At 42.9% G+C, this 18,212-nt stretch overlaps 1 protein-coding gene across 1 annotated transcript in view; it reads right to left on the bottom strand.

Annotated features, from left to right (window-relative positions):
- LOC138962192 (E3 ubiquitin-protein ligase rnf213-alpha-like) overlaps positions 1 to 18,212 on the bottom strand; it is a 106,590-nt gene that overhangs the window by 41,737 nt on the left and 46,641 nt on the right. Inside the window, exons 44-61 of the mRNA XM_070333922.1 lie at positions 17,419 to 17,592; positions 16,579 to 16,712; positions 15,855 to 16,050; positions 15,018 to 15,257; positions 14,395 to 14,626; positions 13,597 to 13,738; positions 12,882 to 13,228; positions 12,482 to 12,645; positions 7,700 to 7,924; positions 6,966 to 7,240; positions 6,550 to 6,670; positions 5,913 to 6,013; positions 5,222 to 5,410; positions 4,733 to 4,873; positions 2,896 to 3,006; positions 2,383 to 2,524; positions 1,636 to 1,928; positions 1,060 to 1,180 (exon numbers count right to left, since the gene is read on the bottom strand). Coding sequence (XP_070190023.1) covers positions 1,060 to 1,180; positions 1,636 to 1,928; positions 2,383 to 2,524; positions 2,896 to 3,006; positions 4,733 to 4,873; positions 5,222 to 5,410; positions 5,913 to 6,013; positions 6,550 to 6,670; positions 6,966 to 7,240; positions 7,700 to 7,924; positions 12,482 to 12,645; positions 12,882 to 13,228; positions 13,597 to 13,738; positions 14,395 to 14,626; positions 15,018 to 15,257; positions 15,855 to 16,050; positions 16,579 to 16,712; positions 17,419 to 17,592 — 3,348 coding nt within the window. The remainder of the gene's footprint in view (positions 1 to 1,059; positions 1,181 to 1,635; positions 1,929 to 2,382; positions 2,525 to 2,895; positions 3,007 to 4,732; positions 4,874 to 5,221; positions 5,411 to 5,912; positions 6,014 to 6,549; positions 6,671 to 6,965; positions 7,241 to 7,699; positions 7,925 to 12,481; positions 12,646 to 12,881; positions 13,229 to 13,596; positions 13,739 to 14,394; positions 14,627 to 15,017; positions 15,258 to 15,854; positions 16,051 to 16,578; positions 16,713 to 17,418; positions 17,593 to 18,212) is intronic.

Here is an 18,212-nt window from a genome sequence, read left to right as displayed (position 1 = left end):
TATTCCCCCCTCTGCTTCTTTACCTCTGTAAACTTGTAGGGGTAGTTATTTTTCGATAATGACCCAGCAACCAAACAAATAACGACCCAGCAACAGCCTGAATCCTCGATAGTGCAATGGGTTGAGAAGTTGTTCTGTTTCGGTACTACTTTTTGCGACTGAAAAGTTCCGAACACTCTAACGTACGAAGTATACATCTCTGGAGCAAACAATACAAACATACCGCATTTAAATTAACAACTACAGGCCTGAACACATGAATCTTCATATAAAATCCATGAGTTCGGTTGTTTTCTGAATCTAGATTTGCCGTGCTCAAACGTTCATCACAAGCAATTTCCCGCAAGGCAAGTAACTCATACTTTGTCTAGCGACAAGAGTAGTTCCCCTTCTTTTCACTCAGTTTCTTCGACAACAGACTGCAATCCGACGGTCAGTTTTCAACAATATTTCATTTAATAAACAGATCACACGCAACCAAATGCACACATCTCATCAATTTAAACAACATAAAGCGGTTTCATACACTATTTTCCCCAGAAAACTGAACTTCATACAGTTTTTAACGTTGGAACACGGGTGCAAAAGTTCGTCTGCTAGTCCCATTTGACGAAAGAACATTATCCTAAGCGATACCAAAACATATACAGAACACACAATATCTGCCTTTGCCGCCACAGCAGAATAACAGCATATCTGTGTACTTGATTTTAGTCCAAAATAGGAAAACTGACAAGAAGTGTTAACAGAATGGAATGATTTGCACGGAACTATACAACCGCGCATTAATCGATCGCCTGCGCAGGTTGACTGGTTGAGTGAATAGGATTCGATCAAACTTTCGCAAAAGACCTCCTCTTTTCTATGAATAACTGAAGAAAGGAGGAATAAAGAGGTTACACACCTCGTCTCAGTGATTATAAAAAATAATGGTCTCAGTTCGCGGTCATGAAAAAGCTCGCTAAAGCTTGCATTTTTCATGATCCGCTAACTTCGACCATTATTTTTAATAATCACTGAGACTCAGCGTGTAACCTCTATGTACACATCCATCCGTACCTTGTTTGCAGGCTCCTGCACTATAATCCACTCCAGCAATGGTTGTTGTTTCGCAAGCTTTGCCAGGGTGGAGTAAGCCTGGATGCCATACTGCCTGCACAGTTGCTTAACCAGAAACTTCCTGCAAGAGCAATGAAAAGAAACTATAGTTGGACAAAGTGTTTACAGAGGTAACAGAGGGAAAGCCAGTCTTTTTTTCTGCGTTTGCAAAGCCAGATTACTAGAGAAGCGTGCATTAACAGAAAGTCAAGTTCAAGCAAAGATTTGACTTGATAACCTCAACATGAACAGAGTTGATGTCCAGCTGTAAAATTACCATCAAACCCAACGGAAAACATCCCCCCCCCCCCCCTGCAAAAAAAAATTTGGATCTAAGCCATAAAAATACAGCCCCCAACCTAAAAAAAATCCGTTCATAAAAGTTTTGAATTTTTAAAATGAAGGTTAACTTTCAGACTCTCTATGTTCACAAAATAAGGGGAAATATTCTTAAATCAGGCGGAAAAATCTATAATCTGGTGGGGGGGTCTAAAAAGGGGAGTCCCACTCTATCAAGCAACCTCTTCATTTACATACTTGGGCCAGTCTGTGGTGTTGTTGAGGCATAGCTCCTGTAGCTCTGTCAGAACATCTTCCAGCTCATCTGACATGTCCCCTGAAGTGCCTGGGGCCACAAAGGCCTTGTACACAACATGCACGCAGGCGTCCAAAGCATAACGCAGGCTCCCCAATGAGTATAGAGAGGTCAGCATGATGGGCGTTGGCTCCAAAGCGTTGGCCAGGTGTGACAGCGTGCCAGCCAGAGAAAGCAGGTTGGTGTCTGCATCCCTGGTGGAGCTGTTCAGTGCCTCCTGCTCGTGGTGAAGATCCTGTGAGGACATTATTTTTCTCTGATAGAGAGGTATATATCTTGTCTGTAGAAATACTAAAACAACTGAAAAACAACCAAAACAAGAAGAAAACTGGGTGGATCTGCCTTGTCTGTGCAATTCTCTGTCAGCATGTGGTTCTGCCTGTTTCCAGTCAGGTTTGAAGTAAAATGATGTGAGGTGGGATGCAAATCAAGGTACTAAGCTGAACACACACACACACACACACACACACACACACACACACACACACACACACACACACACACACACATTCTCTCTCTTGCTTATGTTAAGGACAGTTAGTTCTGAAATCACAGCTCCAATGGACTGTGTTGACCAGACACAAAGAAAGAGAGGAACAGATCGAGACAGACCGACGTATTGTCAGCGCAAATCAAAACAGATAGACTACTGCCACAGCAAAATAATACCAATATCTGTTGCCACCTACTTCTAGACAGTGAATGATGAGCAGGCTGAACTCCAACAGTGTGGGTGTCCCCACTGTGTCCTTGGATGCTGCTACCTCCTGGTCAACCATCTCTTCAGCATTTCTCAGGAACTCATCAAGATGACTGTACACCTCTTCCTTACTGAAAACAGCATGAACGACAAAAGTTAACCAAGTTCATCATGTTTGTACTATCAATCAATCAATTAATTAATCAATACAAGTTGCATACCAAACGATGAGTAAGTAACACCATGTCTGCGGCAATGTAAAGACTTAAACTAACAACCTTAACCTTAACACACAATGTCACCAAGTACAATATGTAACCTGAAAATAACGTTCACGCATACCTGGAAATTAAAAACATACCTTAATTGTTTGAACGTTTGATCATAAACAAACAAAACATGCTAGAACAGCTGTTAGAGCGAATATAAAAATGATATGATTCCTTCTCCAAAAACAGCGACAAAGTTTTGACTGGTAATGAGAGGTAACTAGAAGTTTCACCTGTGTTTGAGCAGCAGTCGCAGCAAGAATGACCTGAGGACAGGTGTGGGATCAATCAGGTCGTCATGCACTGTCATGTTTTTAGTCTGTAGCAGGGTCCTGCCTTTGGACCTGCACAGTAAAAACAGAATTTCCACTTTCCTGTCGAGCACAATTCACATGCAGGTTCATTACAGTAACAAGAAGGGCAAAGCCCATATGACTCACATGCTTTACACATTTTTCCTACCAAAATACATGTGACCCAAGGTCAAGGTCATCCAAGGTCATGCAACACAAAGCTGTTAATTCAAGACATAGGAAGTACAATGGTGCTTATTGGCTCTTTCTACCATGAGATATGGTCACTTTTAGTGGTTCACTACCTTATTTTGGTCACATTTCATAAGGGTCAAAGTGACCTTGACCTTGATCATATGTGACCAAATGTGTCTCATGATGAAAGCATAACATGTGCCCCACATAATTTTTAAGTTTGAAACAGTTATCTTCCATAGTTCAGGGTCAAGGTCACTTCAAAATATGTATACAATCCAACTTTGAAGAGCTCCTGTGACCTTGACCTTGAAGCAAGGTAAACCAAACTGGTATCAAAAGATGGGGCTTACTTTGCCCTATATATCATATATAGGTGAGGTATTGAATCTCAAAAACTTCAGAGAAAATGTGAAAAATGTGAAAAATAGCTGTTTTTTAGGCAACATTTATGGCCCCTGCGACCTTGACCTTGAAGCAAGGTCAAGATGCTATGTATGTTTTTTGGGGCCTTGTCATCATACACCATCTTGCCAAATTTGGTACTGATAGACTGAATAGTATCCAAGAAATATCCAACGTTAAAGTTTTCCGGACGGACGGACGTCCGGACGGACGGACGGACGGACGGACGGACGGACGACTCGGGTGAGTACATAGACTCACTTTTGCTTCGCATGTGAGTCAAAAATGGACACTAAAAAAATACAAACTGCATGGTAGCACTCTGGAGTCTATCTTCTTTGTTCTTCTGCGTTTGTGCTTGTTTTCTTGCATGAGTTGGCTTTTACATGTATAACCTTTTTTCATCTGCCAATAAACAATGTTTGGAAATACACTGTAATTCTGTCAGGATTTTCAAGCAGTGTGGCAGAGTTAGATACCCTGACATCGAGGCAAGCTTTTCAACGTGAGGCGAAGCAACTTTACGATAATGACCGGCTTTAACCTGCCATTGCAATGAACAACAAACTCTAATACAATTATGTTATGCAGTGTGCACACGATACGATACCCTTTCTTTCAAAAATATGCACATCGGAGGCACAATTCACTGCCAATTGCTTACAGATCACTGCCAGTGATCCCTAAGCACGTGTGTTTTCCTAAACTCATGTGACTTCAAGCCAAACCCGCGTGACCTCGGCCAAAACACGTTGTCAGTGATCACTGTGGGCCCGCTATCATGGCCGCAACAAATTGTAAACTCCGATGAGTATATTATCGAAAGAAAAGGGTTATTCATATTAAGCGCACACTGCATAACACACGCATCAGAGTTACTTGTTCGTCGCGATAGCAGGTTAAAGCCGGTCAGCAGCTTGATGTTGCTTCGCCTCCCTTTGAAAAGCTTGCTTCGATGTCAGGGGCTCTTACTCTGCCACACCGCTTGAGAATCCTTTGAAAGTTAATTTCAGAAAACATCTATTCAGGTAGCCATACTTTCTGTGTGTGTTGGGGGTGGGAGTTGAGTGGGGAGGAAGCAGCAGTATCAACAGGATAAGCATAACGTTGCAAAACAGTATAGGTCAAACAAGACTATTAAACACTTGACATTTTTTCATGTATCCTCCGCCCTTACTTGTGAATGATGTAACCAAAGATGTGCCTGACAGCCTCAGGTTCTGGAGGCTCCTTGCCAGCAAAACACAGCTGGGACACCACCGCCATCAGGAACCCACTGATCTGTCCTTGGTACCGTCCCAACAGCTCTACTGCTTCTCTGAAAGAAATTATGGTACAATGTTAATTTGTTGTAAGCCATGCTGAACATGACCCTGCAGCCACCTTGAAAATTGACAACGGTCAAATAGATTTGCGCCCTGTCTTTAGATTATCAAACCCTAGAAGTGTTTAAAGTTTCAAAGCTCCAGCTTCAATAACGATTCAGAGAAAACCTCATAGAGTTTCAACGTTTAAGTTTTATTTTACGTAGACAGACAGTAGGCTGGCTGGCTGAACGTATATACTGCTCATAACAAAGACTCTATTGATTTTTCAGGTGAGTCAATAAGGAATGTTACTCTCACCATTACCATTTATGAGCTCAAATAAGTATCTCATGTTTCACCTGTCCTGGCGTTTCGAAGCAGAGGGGTCAAAGTTGCGAGGCACCGGTTTCTCACACTGAGGACATTTTGCATCGGTGTGGCCATGACAACTGTCTCTGTAGCAACTGTTGCACAGTGTGTGCTTGCAGGGCAGTTCCACTGGTGCTGTTTCAAACTTCTGCTCACAGTATGCACATTGGCCAACTTTCCTGTACACAGAAAAATGTTGACTGATGAGTCCAAGATTTCTAGATCACATGCAAAATCCAGGGATGACAGTCTGTCAATAATGTCTGAAATCAGAAAAATCTGCATCATGTGACTTTGTAGCTCTGACTTTCGCCGAAGTTTTGATCTGTGATTGACACCCTGAACGATTTTAAAATTGCATGGTCCCTGGGATCAAAAGGATTTTTAATTTTAATGCAGATGTGTCTTAAACCAACTCTGGTAGTCTGCCTTTAAACTAAAATAATTAATTCTGTCAATAAATCTTGACATTACAACAGCAATTATCAGCTATGCATTACATAAGCTGCGTCATAATGACTGATACATATTCTTGCAGCTTAAACTGTAGGGCAAGCACTCAGGCACACAGACACAAAGACAGACAGTCTTAGACAGAGAGAGACACACAGACAAACACACACATACACACAGACAAACACACACATACACACAGACACAAAGCAGCAATACAATTCTTACCCAAGAAGTCCCTTGATCATGAAGCCATTGGCATGCCTGAGAAACTTGTCAATTTGAGCCAGACTCCTCTTGTCTTTCATACTGATCTCCTCATCCAACAACTATTAGTTATCAAAAACAAAAAGAATTGAGTATTAACACAAAGCCTATGTTACAAAGCAATGCTTGCCTCCTCTCTCGTGAACAATATTAATGTTATTCATTATATCATCAATGATTACGTAATTATGAATTTAATCTTGCTACTGCAAATTCAGTGTCCGCTTTACATTTCCTTTTTGCAAGTCTGAGGCAAAATCTATCAAACCAAAAAAACAGACAATAACCGACGTTTTCCAGAAATAACTCTGGTCGTCTTTTCAACTTGCAACAAATTTAAGTGATCATGGCCCCTGTGATTTTGAGTTATGATGTGCATATTTACTTAAAGAAAAGGCGTCGAATCAAGCTGAAAATGCACAAAATGAACATCGCAGTTCATATTACTGCCACGCTCACCCATCGCTTAACACAACATAATTATAGTTGCCTTATTTTAAAGGGGCGCATTTCTTCTACAGCCCATGAAACCCAGAACAAATTTATTTCTGAACATCCTCTATTGAAAGCATGATGTTCCAAGTATAGTTCTAGGTACCTTGCACATCAGCTTCATGTTGATCTTGCCAAGAGCTTTGTGCAGTTTTTCAGGTCCCTGCTTCAGTGGTACCACAAAGTCCAGGAACAGCTTCAGGGTGCTCGCTCGTGCCCACAAGCATCTTAAACAAGTTATCAAGAAATACAATTCATTTCTGCTAACTTTACTTCATCCCAGCTCATGAAAATGTGAAATTGTAAAGAAAAAAACACGCAGTTGACCACCTTCCTCCTCCTCCCCCCCCTCCCCCCCCCCCACACACACCTACACACATTCAGCTCTCACATTAGATAGAAAATGAGTAAGGACTTTTCAAAATATGCAAAAAGACCTGATTTTTCTCTCAGTTTTTTTTAGGTCTTAAAAGGAGGGGGGGGGGGGGGGGTGTGGGTTTCCACTTTGTAACAATCACCCACCTAATTGCCTTAAGCTGCTGCTGACATTTGTTTCCATAGGGAAGTGTGTTCACTGGCTGAGCTTCCTCTTCCTCCTCTTGTGCATTCTCTGCAGCAGCAGCAGGCTGAATGGGTGGCACCAGCATAGCATCGCTGTCGGTCAAAATGCGAAGCACCACGGGTGCCACAGAGCCGTAGTGGACCAGCCATTCCTTCATGGCTTCATCGTTTGATAGCTGATCCTGTCGCGGCTGCATCTCTTCCACCAGAAGTCTCAGCACAACTATGTCCTCAGTCTGATAAATTCAACAAAAATGATAAATCAATCAATTAATCAATAAGTAAAACAGTAAATGAAAGAGGAAAAAGAGAAGAGCAAAACAAGAAATTAGGATGCACGATTGATATCTACTGACAGAGGTATGTTCATGACTCTCACTGAATATAAACTCAACAAATACCTCTGGCTTTGACTCAAATCCTCAACCTCATGCTTCTGGTAACTTGGTGTTTTTTTAACATTCACCTCCACAGAAACCTTTAACTGGACCTGAAGAGACAGAACTGGATCTAAGAGCTTCCTGAATGCTTTTGTAACGCACATCTCCATATCACAATTAAGCTGCCCCAAACAGACAGACAGAGCATATGTCCTAAAGGAAGAAGTTTGACACACTGAACAGCTGTCCTAAAGAAAAGAAAAGTGAGACAGAAGAGCTGTCCTTAAGAGTAAGTACAAGAAATGTGATGCGTACCATCTCATCTGGAGTATTGAGCAGTTCAGCGCTGGGTCCCGCGGCCCCGACCCTCAGTGCCTCCACAGCGTTTGGCCTGACGCCCGACATGTCCAGCACCGCCTGTAGTCGCCCTCGCATCTGTTCCACCAGCATATGTAGCGCCACCACACCCCGCCCCAGTCCCAGCTCTGCCAGGCTGATGTGTAGCTGTTGAAGGCCTTTCTTTATACACCCACACAGCAACTGTGGACATGTCATCATCATCACTTTCATCATCATCATCATCACTTTCATCATCATCATCATCACTGTCATCATCATCATCACCACAACCACCACACCCCGCCCCAGTCCCAGCTCTACCAAGCTGATGTGTGGCTGTTGTAGGCCTTTCTTTATACACCCACATAGCAACTGTGGACATATCATCATCATCATCATCATCATCATCATCATCATCATGAACAGCAGGTGTACAGCAGGGCCGGACTAGGCTAAGAGGAGAGGGGGGGTTGCCAGTGGTGGTCCAGGGGGATGTTCCCCCTGGCAGCAGGGGCGGATCAGTTCATTTTATGGGGGGGGGGGGGGGGTTCAAAAGTATATTGTGAAGATATGGGTGTGAAGGCGCGAAGCACCGATCCGACGGCGCAAAGTGCCTAGCTTGCTAGGGGGGTCCGGGGGCATGCCCCCCCGGAAAATTTTGAAAAAAAGGATGCAAAATGGTGCAATCTGGTGCATTCTGAGGATGATCATTACCAGTTTCAGGCAGCAGATTTTGTCACTGAATAATACCCCAAAAATTGAAACTCAATGTAAAAAAAAGAAATGCATACCTCATTCAATATTTTTATTTTTTGGGTGGGGGGGGGGGGTCCGGAAACCCTAGAAACACCCCCCCCCCCCCCCCCCCCCCCCCGTCGTCCGCCCCTGGGCGGGGTCAAGGGGCAGAGCCCCTTGTGGGGGTCAGGGGGCAAAGCCCCCTGAAGCTGATGGGTAGGTCATATTCTGAGATAGGATAATGGTCGCTCCTTGCATGAAACGGCATAAAATAAGCAATAATAAAAAAAAAATTAAATAAGTAAGGTACATGTTTAGGCTAGGGGGGGGGGGGTTGCGCAACCCCCATAACCCCCCCGGTAGTCCGGCCCTGTACAGGTTAAACACAGACAGGCAAGTCACTTTCTCATGCTGTGAGGAGGTAGGACAGGGAACATGATAATTTTATACGGTTAACAGGTGTGAGGAGGCAGGAGGGAATGTGCCATACAAGTAACAGGTGTACAAGTCAAACAGACAGGTGAAGCTATGTATAGGTTACAACACGAGTGGTTTTTTATATGGCTTGTATTTCAGTCAAGACCCAGCGGATGAATATCATCGGGAGACACGAGCCTCTGGCGAGTGTCTCTCGATTGATATTCCCGCTGGGTCTTGACTGAAATACAAGCCATATAAAAAACCACGAGTGTTGTAATCTGTATATCCCATTCTACCATCAAACACAAAGTGTAGACTACTAGCGGCACTGTTGCGATCTGTGCAGGGTAAAACTGTTGCCAGCGAGACTTAGCCCTTTTGCAACCTTAAACTAAGTGACCGTCGCTGAAAAAATAAAACGAATGAGTGCATCGATAAGTACGCGGTAACACTACTTTCAGACCATTTAAAAGCTTTAAGTAAAGGTTCATAAGTTGCAAGAAAGTAATGAAGTCGAATAGAAATTAATTTAGTTGAAGCGCACAATTCTTTTGTTTTGCGTTTCAGGTCGGCAGAACGGGCGAAACGGGTTTGGGACCCATTTGGCTTACTCGATTCAGAATTGATTCCACGTTGTTTTTCTCGAACGTGTGTAATTAGGCTTATTGACAGAGAAGCAAATCTTAGGGAACAAATATGTAGGTTTAGATTTAACCATTTGCTCCCTATTTGAAATGTATCTACGTGATAAACTGTTTTGCGAGTGTGTTTGCATGGATGAACTTAAACTGGTATGGGTGAGAGGAAAACGCGACCGACACGTCTGTCACCGCCGATTGATTGCATTTTGAAGGAATATGACTGGATTACGGAAAAATATGTGGACTTACTGCAGAGCCAGGCAAAAGAGTAGACTTGCTCGCAAAACACGTGAAACAGCCGATGTTTGATAGCTGAAGGCGCACACCGGCAAAACACACTACCGACAGATTCTCAAAAGTCGTCTGCTAACGATGCAAGGGGAGGGTACTCGTGTTTTTGTTTTGGTTCGCCAGCATCTGGTTATCTTGTAAGTTGAATGTTCGTTTTTTTCGACCTGCATTGCTTTCATAAGGAAAGAAACTTTTGCTTATTGCATCTCATACATCAGATCAGTTCTGAGATTCATTTTTGCGTGCAACTGATATGGTTTTCTGAGCCGTGCAATACGATTTTAGAACTTCATACAAATGTGTCACATTGTTCGGCGCGAGCGAGGTCAAAGGTCGGGAGGAAAGTAGTCCTTTGCCCAAATCGGAATCTGCACTATCATATATTTTTTGGAGTCCATGATGTATTTATTGAGCTATAAAAATACAACATATATACCCATACTGAAGTAACAGAGACAAAGAAGGGAGGTCATGGGATATGTTTCAATATACTGTAAAATCCCTAGCAAACGCCCACCCCCCTTCCGCACAGATTTCGGGTAAAAGTAGGGGGTGGGTGTTTGCTAGGTATACACACCTTTGCAAGATAAAGTGTCATCACATTTTCACGAGAAAAAAAGTGATACAACCATGTCAGAAAAATACAGTGGGACAAGAAACACAAACAGACAAACACAGACACACACAGAGACACACACAAGCACACACACACACACACTCCCACACACATACACCAACAGATATCCACAGTTACGCATCCACAAACATGCGCACGAAGTACGAAAGCACACACACACACACACTTTGACAGATGTTGAGGCTGAGCTCACTTTATTTTGACTGAACAAAAAAATCCAGTGTCACAATAATAACAAGTCGCGTAAGGCGAAATTACAACATTTAGTCAAGCTGTCGAACTAACAGAATGAAACTGAACTCACTGCATTTTTACAGCAAGAGCGTATACTCGTAGCATGGTCAGTCCACCGCTCGATGCACAGGCAGTGAAATTGACAAGAAGAGCGGGGTAGTAGTTGCGCTGAGAAGGATAGCACGCTTTTCTTTATCTCTATTCTTTTTAACTTTCTGATCGTGTTTTTAATCCAAACATATCACATCTATATGGTTTTGGAATCAGGAACCCACAAGGAATAAGATGAAATTGTTTTTAAATCGATTTCAGAAATTTTATTTTAATAATAATTTTTATATTTTTAATTTTCAGAGCTTGTTTTTAATCCGAATATAACATATTTATATGTTTTTGGAATCAGAAAATGATGAAGAATAAGATAAACGTAAATTTGGATCGTTTTAAAAAAAAATCTTTTTTTTTTACAATTTTCAGATTTTTAATGACCAAAGTCATTAATTAATTTTTAAGCCACCAAGCTGAAATGCAATACCGAAGTCCGACCTTCGTCGAAGATTGCTGGGCCAAAATTTCAATCAATTTGATTGAAAAATGAGGGTGTGACAGTGCCGCCTCAACTTTTACAAAAAGCCGGATATGACGTCATCAAAGGTATTTATCGAAAAAACGTCCGGGGATATCATTCCCATAAACTCTCATGTCAAATTTCATAAAGATCGGTCCAGTAGTTTGGTCTGAATCGCATAAACTCTCATGTCAAATTTCATAAAGATCGGTCCAGTAGTTTGGTCTGAATCGCTCTACACGCACACACAGACAGACAGACACACACACACATACACCACAACCCTCGTCTCGATTCCCCCCTCTACGTTAAAACATTTAGTCAAAACTTGACTAAATGTAAAAACAAAACCTAAATGTTTTTTCTCTCCAGAAATCAATTATTTTCATGAATTAGCCTGATCTTCCCAGCGATGGTGATGATTTTGGGTTAGTGATATAGACACATTTTAAATCACTGTTGGTTTCTTTTGGGACTGTATACATGTATTTTGTAAATAAAAATAACCCACTATAACAATAGAATCAGGTACCTTATTCTATTAAAAAAAAAAATTTAAACCGGGGTGGGCGTTTGCTAGGTAGTGAGTGACCCCTCTGCACAACTTTTGGCAAAAAGTGGGGGGTGGGCGTTTGCTAGACACAGGGCGTTTGTTAGGGATTTTACGGTAGTGACGGCGAGGTGGCAGCAGCGGCAAAACCAATCGCAACAGTAGTAACAAAGAACACGTTTCCATATGCACAACGCGATGGTGGCGATGTGCTGCGCAACGGTTTTGGCGGCAAGATTTTGTTCCCTCCTGGGAGCAAAAAAAATTGGCATGGTCTTAGTCATTCCAAATATTCGGAAAAAAACCATAACCAGGTTTTTAATCTATTTTGACTGTTTTTTTACGTCAAATACATGTATTCCCTGAGCTGCACGTCATCCAGCAAGGATTCTTTAAAAGGTTGTCAAGGCATCAGGTTCATTCCGCTTTTTGAGCATTTTGTTGAAATAAAAGTGGATTTTTCATTTCATTTCTCGTCTTTTCAATTTTCTCACCAACATAACTAGCTTCAAATATAGTTGACCTTAAATACAGCATGGTTGAGAGAGATTTTGACAGATTCATCATCAGAAGTCAAGCCAGAAAGAAAAAAGTCTGCCTGCCACGCCACTTTATCAGCCTTTTTGTCGCTGCCGCCACCGCTGTCGCGTCGCTATATGGACACATAGCTTAAGTCACTCACTTCATGCTGTGATGCAGTCAGAGGGAAGGTGAAGTGCAGCAGGTCACAGGTGTACAGGTCGAACAGGTGTGGCAAGTTCTCCTCGCTGTCACCCAGAGCTCTGTTCACGCACCTGCCCAGAGTGGACTGTTCCACCACACTGCCTGCTGTGTCCAGCATTTCACCTGAACACAAAATTACATTTAGTTGTTCACTGTAAGAAGGAAATGGTTTCCACTCCTTGAATGGACTCAAGTTTGAATAAAATATTAATGTGCAACCTCGTTCATATATTGAACGCTGAATACAGAATTTTGAACAGCTTACACAGTCCTAAGAAGTTGACAGTGTCTGGTTCAGCCCAATACACACTCCCAAAAGCAAATATTTAACACCAAAACTAAAATTTAAAAAATTCTACCTTGCATGTTCTTGGCCTCACAGATGGTGCTGACTACCAGGTCCCACAGCAGCCAGGAGAAGGGGAGACAAGCAGAGAAAGGGAGAGCAGCGGCCCCTGTGTGGCGCACAGTGAACTCGTCAAGCTCATCCTTTCCCGACACAGACAGCAGCTGCTTGTAGTTGAGCTGACACACACCTTGCAGCACGCCCAGCCACAGCTGCCCCACCCACTCAGGTGTGGGAGTGTCCTGGCCGGAGGTGTAAGCGTTGTAAAGAATGTCCAGGTTGTGGTTGGTATCCAGGTAGGCGACAGCACCGGCAAGGACCGGCACCACTTTGTTCTCCACATACTGCATCCAGGAACTTCTGCAATTGAAAAAAAAATTGTGTAATCTCGTGGCACAATGCAAATACAGTTATAGCTGTGATGAAAGAACGCCTTGGGACCTAAGTGTCCCACACCTACATTGTAAGTTGCCTTTCATAACAGGTATATCTTGTGGAAGTTTATAGACAAAAGGACAACCGAGAGTGTCTTTTTGCGAGTTTGACTCTGTTCTTGCCATGCTCCAAAGCATGTAACATACAATATTGCACACGTTTGATTTAGTAGGGGTAAAGAAGGAAAGCGTGAGACATAACATAATGCACAAAAGAACAAACATGCACACACGGTCAGACAGAATTGACCACTTTAAAAAGGAGGTTCCACTGTAGCATTCTAGCACACAAACCTGAAAGTTCCTGCCTTATTGACGGAATCCAGTTTAGCAGCTTCTCTGGAGAGCCAACGTTCTGCTTCAACTGAACAAATCTCCTTCTGCTTTAGTATAGATCCCACCAGCTTGTGCAGTCCTGCAAAGAACTCTTTGTTTTCTGCAAGAGAAAGTAGCAAAAATGTTTTGTCTTCATGTTTTTCGAGTATTACAGAGACCTCATCAACGCTTGTGCTCCAATGCATCAAAATTGCCTTTGCACACACACAAGTTTGGACCAGATTTTGTTTTCACAATTAACAATTCATATGCATGTTATTTTATTAAAACTTGCTATGCTGAACAAGACAGAATCTTGTGCTTTTCAAACTGAGAGTTTCTATAACAGGGGTCTGGTGACAATGACTGAAATAAGGGTAACCCTAAAACTGACCCAGCCAAAACTCAACTTTTTAATTAGAACAAACAATTGATCACAGAACATTAGAACTGGCAAAATTCAGCGACTTCAGCGTACACAAAGTGGTAATTTTTGTACGGCTGTCTTGCATACTTTGTCATTATCACATGCTGACCAAGGTACGCAGATGTCCACCAAGAGGTTGAAAACGGGAAATTAGGGCATCATTTCAGGGAGTTTACATGACAAAAGTTGCCTTCAGGCCACATTGACCTGAAGTATTTCTTCCAAAATTGTAGGATACATGTATTTCCTTTTTTGTCTGCTGTATACAAATATCGGCACTATAATTACAGTAACCATATAAATATCCTTATTATTCATGCTTTGGCAGCAGAGAGACACACAATGCAAACCTTCAATCAGGTGGAGTAGCACTGTGATACGATGTGTTGCACGTGCCGTGCCCTCCTCAGTGTCCCTGACCTGAGCCGCTGCCGCCTGAACGCAAGATGTAAACAGCTGCTTGACGTATCGTGGATCGAACCCCTGAGGGTGGGGGATGTGACACTCAGTGGCAACCGTCTCAGTAGTAGGACTGGGTCCGGCTTCCACCAGTACTTGTATGTCATCCACATCAACCGCCATCTAACAAACACACCATCTCCTTGTGTTCAAGTTACAAGAATCAGGGAACAAACAGAAGGCAACATAGAGAGGAACCCCCGTTGACAACTTGAACAATTCTGAGAAAATCAGGTCTTAAGCGGGCGCACGGCTTGAAAATCATGTCAAAGCTGTATCTCCAGTGTTTATTTAACCCATCTTTATAAAACTTGGCATACTAATGTAAATAACTAAGATGATCCTTTATATAAAGTTTTAGCAAAATGTATACATTTTCAAATTATTGGCCCCCAGAATTTGTTTCATAAAAGTTAATGTTTTTTCTACCAGTGGAATTGGTTTTCTCATTGTAAAGATCTACACCATAATACATCTGCATAGCTTCTTTGGGCGAGCAGTAATAAAATCTTACCTCTTCAGGTTGTCCACTTTCCGCAGATTTTTCAGCTTCATCCCAAATCTTTGAGGCAGGCTGGATGCTGCTGGTGCTATCATTACTGCTGTTGTTACTATTTAGTTGCTCTGAATCAGCGGTGGATGCAGACGCCATGATAAGTTCGGCGGGTGTGTGTGTCTGGAGAACAGTGATGGAAGGAACATTCCCCTCTGGAGCCCAAAGGTCGTCGATGTGTAGGCAGTGCCAATTACCTCCCTGGATTGTAGAAATCTGGGGTTTACACAAAACGAGAGAGAGAGAGAAAGAAAGAGAGAGAGAGAGAGAGAGAGAGAGAGAGAGAGAGAGAGAGAGAGAGAGAGAGAGAGAGAGAGAGAATGTGTGTGTGTATGTGTTAGTGTGTGTGTTAGTGTATGTGTTAGTGTATGTGTGTGTGTGCGTGTGTGTGTGTCATCACAAATTCCCAACCTTGGGCAATTAAAGATTCTGTATTCTGTATTCTGTATTCTGTGTGTGTGTGTGTGTGTGTGTGTGTGTGTGTGTGTGTGTGTGTGTGTGTGTGTGTGTGTGTGTGTGTGTGTGTGTGTGTGTGTGTGTGTGTGTGTGTGTGTGTGTGTGTGTGTGTGTGTGTGTGCATGCATGTGTACTATTCATGTCATAAAGACGCTCGTGTAATTCCCCTCATTCCAACAACAGTCTGTTCACACTCTGGTGGCGGTCTGATGGTCTGATAGAACACACCAACTCGAACAGTCCTACATGAATAAAAACAAGGGATTGCCTTGTCATTAGCTGCAAGAAGTTGTAACATCAAACGAGCAGCATCATAACAAAACTGTCTCTTACGCTACCCACCAGGAATCCAGTGAAGCAGGCGCCAGCGAGGCGAGGCAGCTGGATGATGAAGACCACGTGATGGTGCCTGGAGTCTGGCGGTCGCAGGTCTTGCATGCAGTATTGGGCACACTTGATCAGGTTCTGGTTCAAGTCCCCACTGTCACACTGCACTAGCAGCAGCTTCTGGCCCTCCTGGTTGTCAGTGAAGAACAGTCTGGAACACAACGAGATTGAAACACTCAAGACAACTCAGCTTTTCTATGAATTATGACACTCTACATCAGGGTTTAGTTCCAGTCCCCTTTGTTGACAATGAAGAACTGTCTGGAATACAAGACTTAAGCAACCGTCAATCCAAGTGACTTTTTGAAACTTTATTCTGACTTTATATGTTCTTTATCTTACTCTACCAGATCTAAAATGTAAGAAAAGACCTAATGCAGACAAAAATCTTTATTGAGGGCAGATTCTCTCTCAGAAGCAGCGCAGCTGAACACTTCACAAAATCCTTTGCATATAAACAAATTCTTGGTAGTGTAAGGAAAGCTTTTTGAGCTTTAAAACTAAGCAGAATCTGAAACAGATAGACTGGGAACCTTCCTAAATCAAGAACCTGAAAATCAATATATTAAAACAAGAAAGGTTACATAAGTTATGTTCACTGAAACAAATACTGGACAATACTCCAGCAAGAAAAGTCAATAATGTTGCCCATTTAAACTGTGCCACAGACAACACATACCTGAGCTGTTGGCAGAACTGCTGCTCGGTGTCAAAAGCCTGCAGAGACAGCAGGGTGATGGAGCTGACACCTGGCAGACTCTCACACAGCTCCACTCTCTCTTGTTCCGTCAGCAGTTTGGAGTGGGTCGTCACCTGTACACAACACACAGTCTCTGTGAAAAGTCTTCAGCTTGGGCTTACACAACATAAACATCTGAACAAATACTGAACTATTGCTACATATGATACAAAATACATTGAAATTACTTCATACTGAACCTCCTCCAATGTTTTCTTTTTGGGGTATTTGGTATATCTTATTGTCATTGGGGAATTCCCTCAAGGATAATCGGGCTGTTATCCACAGGGATAGCATGCAGCGACATAGTCGTGCTAAAGAAAAGTTTTCCTGCATGAACATGTGTATTTGTGTTTTCAAAGGCATGAGACTTTTCGCTGTGACCTTGGTATCTTTATCATGCTCACGGGGGTGTTTAGACACCGACGAGCTAGAGTCTGCACAAAGTTGACTCTGGGAAATAAATGCCTTGCTGAACATGGGGTTTGTACTGACGTCAAAAGCAACAACTGGTTTCAAAACCAGCACTGCTACTAACTGAGCTATTCTTGTCCAAAGAACATTTTTCAAGTTCATTTCCTTGCAGCATTCTGATTGCTCCCAGACATAATAATCACTGTATCTATGTATTTCTTTGTCACTCAACTTGTTTCAAAGTTTTAAAAGCAAACATTTGATTTGTTTTTTGTTGTTATTCACTTATTTCATGTAACCCCCCGGTTCTTGAAATACATCTTGCCTTGCCTTGTTAAAGGATTAATTTGAAGTGAGAAGGTATACCTGTGCCATGATCATGGCGGTGGAGTGTAGCTGCAGTCGTTGTAGCAGGTACTGGTGTAAGTGTTCATGCTGCTGCTCCTGGTGGTAGATCTCACCCCACTCTTCCTCCTGGGACCTCACCACAGCGTCGGGTGTGGCACACCACAGCAACATGCGCTGACACTCTCCCAGCACCTGGTGTGGTCACAAGGCAACATGTAATATTAAACACAGACAGACACACACCGTCTGGTGTGGCACACCACAGCAACATGCGCTGACACTCTCCCAGCACCTGGTGTGGTCACAAGGCAACATGTAATATTAAACACAGACAGACACACACCGTCCGGTGTGGCACACCACAGCAACATGCGCTGACACTCTCCCAGCACCTGGTGTGGTCACAAGGCAACATGTAATATTAAACACAGACAGACACACACCGTCCGGTGTGGCACACCACAGCAACATGCGCTGACACTCTCCCAGCACCTGGTGTGGTCACAAGGCAACATGTAATATTAAACACAGACAGACACACACCGTCCGGTGTGGCACACCACAGCAACATGTGCTGACACTCTCCCAGCACCTGGTGTGGTCACAAGGCAACATGCAATATTAAACACAGACAGACAGACACACACCGTCCGGTGTGGCACACCACAGCAACATGTGCTGACACTCTCCCAGCACCTGGTGTGGTCACAAAACAAAATATAATATTAAACACAGACAGACACACACCATCCGGTGTGGCACACCACAGCAACATGCGCTGACACTCAAGTATTCATTTCATGAAAAGCCAC

This window comes from Littorina saxatilis, linkage group LG3 (genome assembly GCF_037325665.1).
Source record: "Littorina saxatilis isolate snail1 linkage group LG3, US_GU_Lsax_2.0, whole genome shotgun sequence".
Lineage (NCBI taxonomy): Eukaryota > Metazoa > Mollusca > Gastropoda > Littorinimorpha > Littorinidae > Littorina > Littorina saxatilis.
Note: the sequence above shows the minus strand (reverse complement) of the source record. Positions and strands in the feature narration are given on the sequence as shown.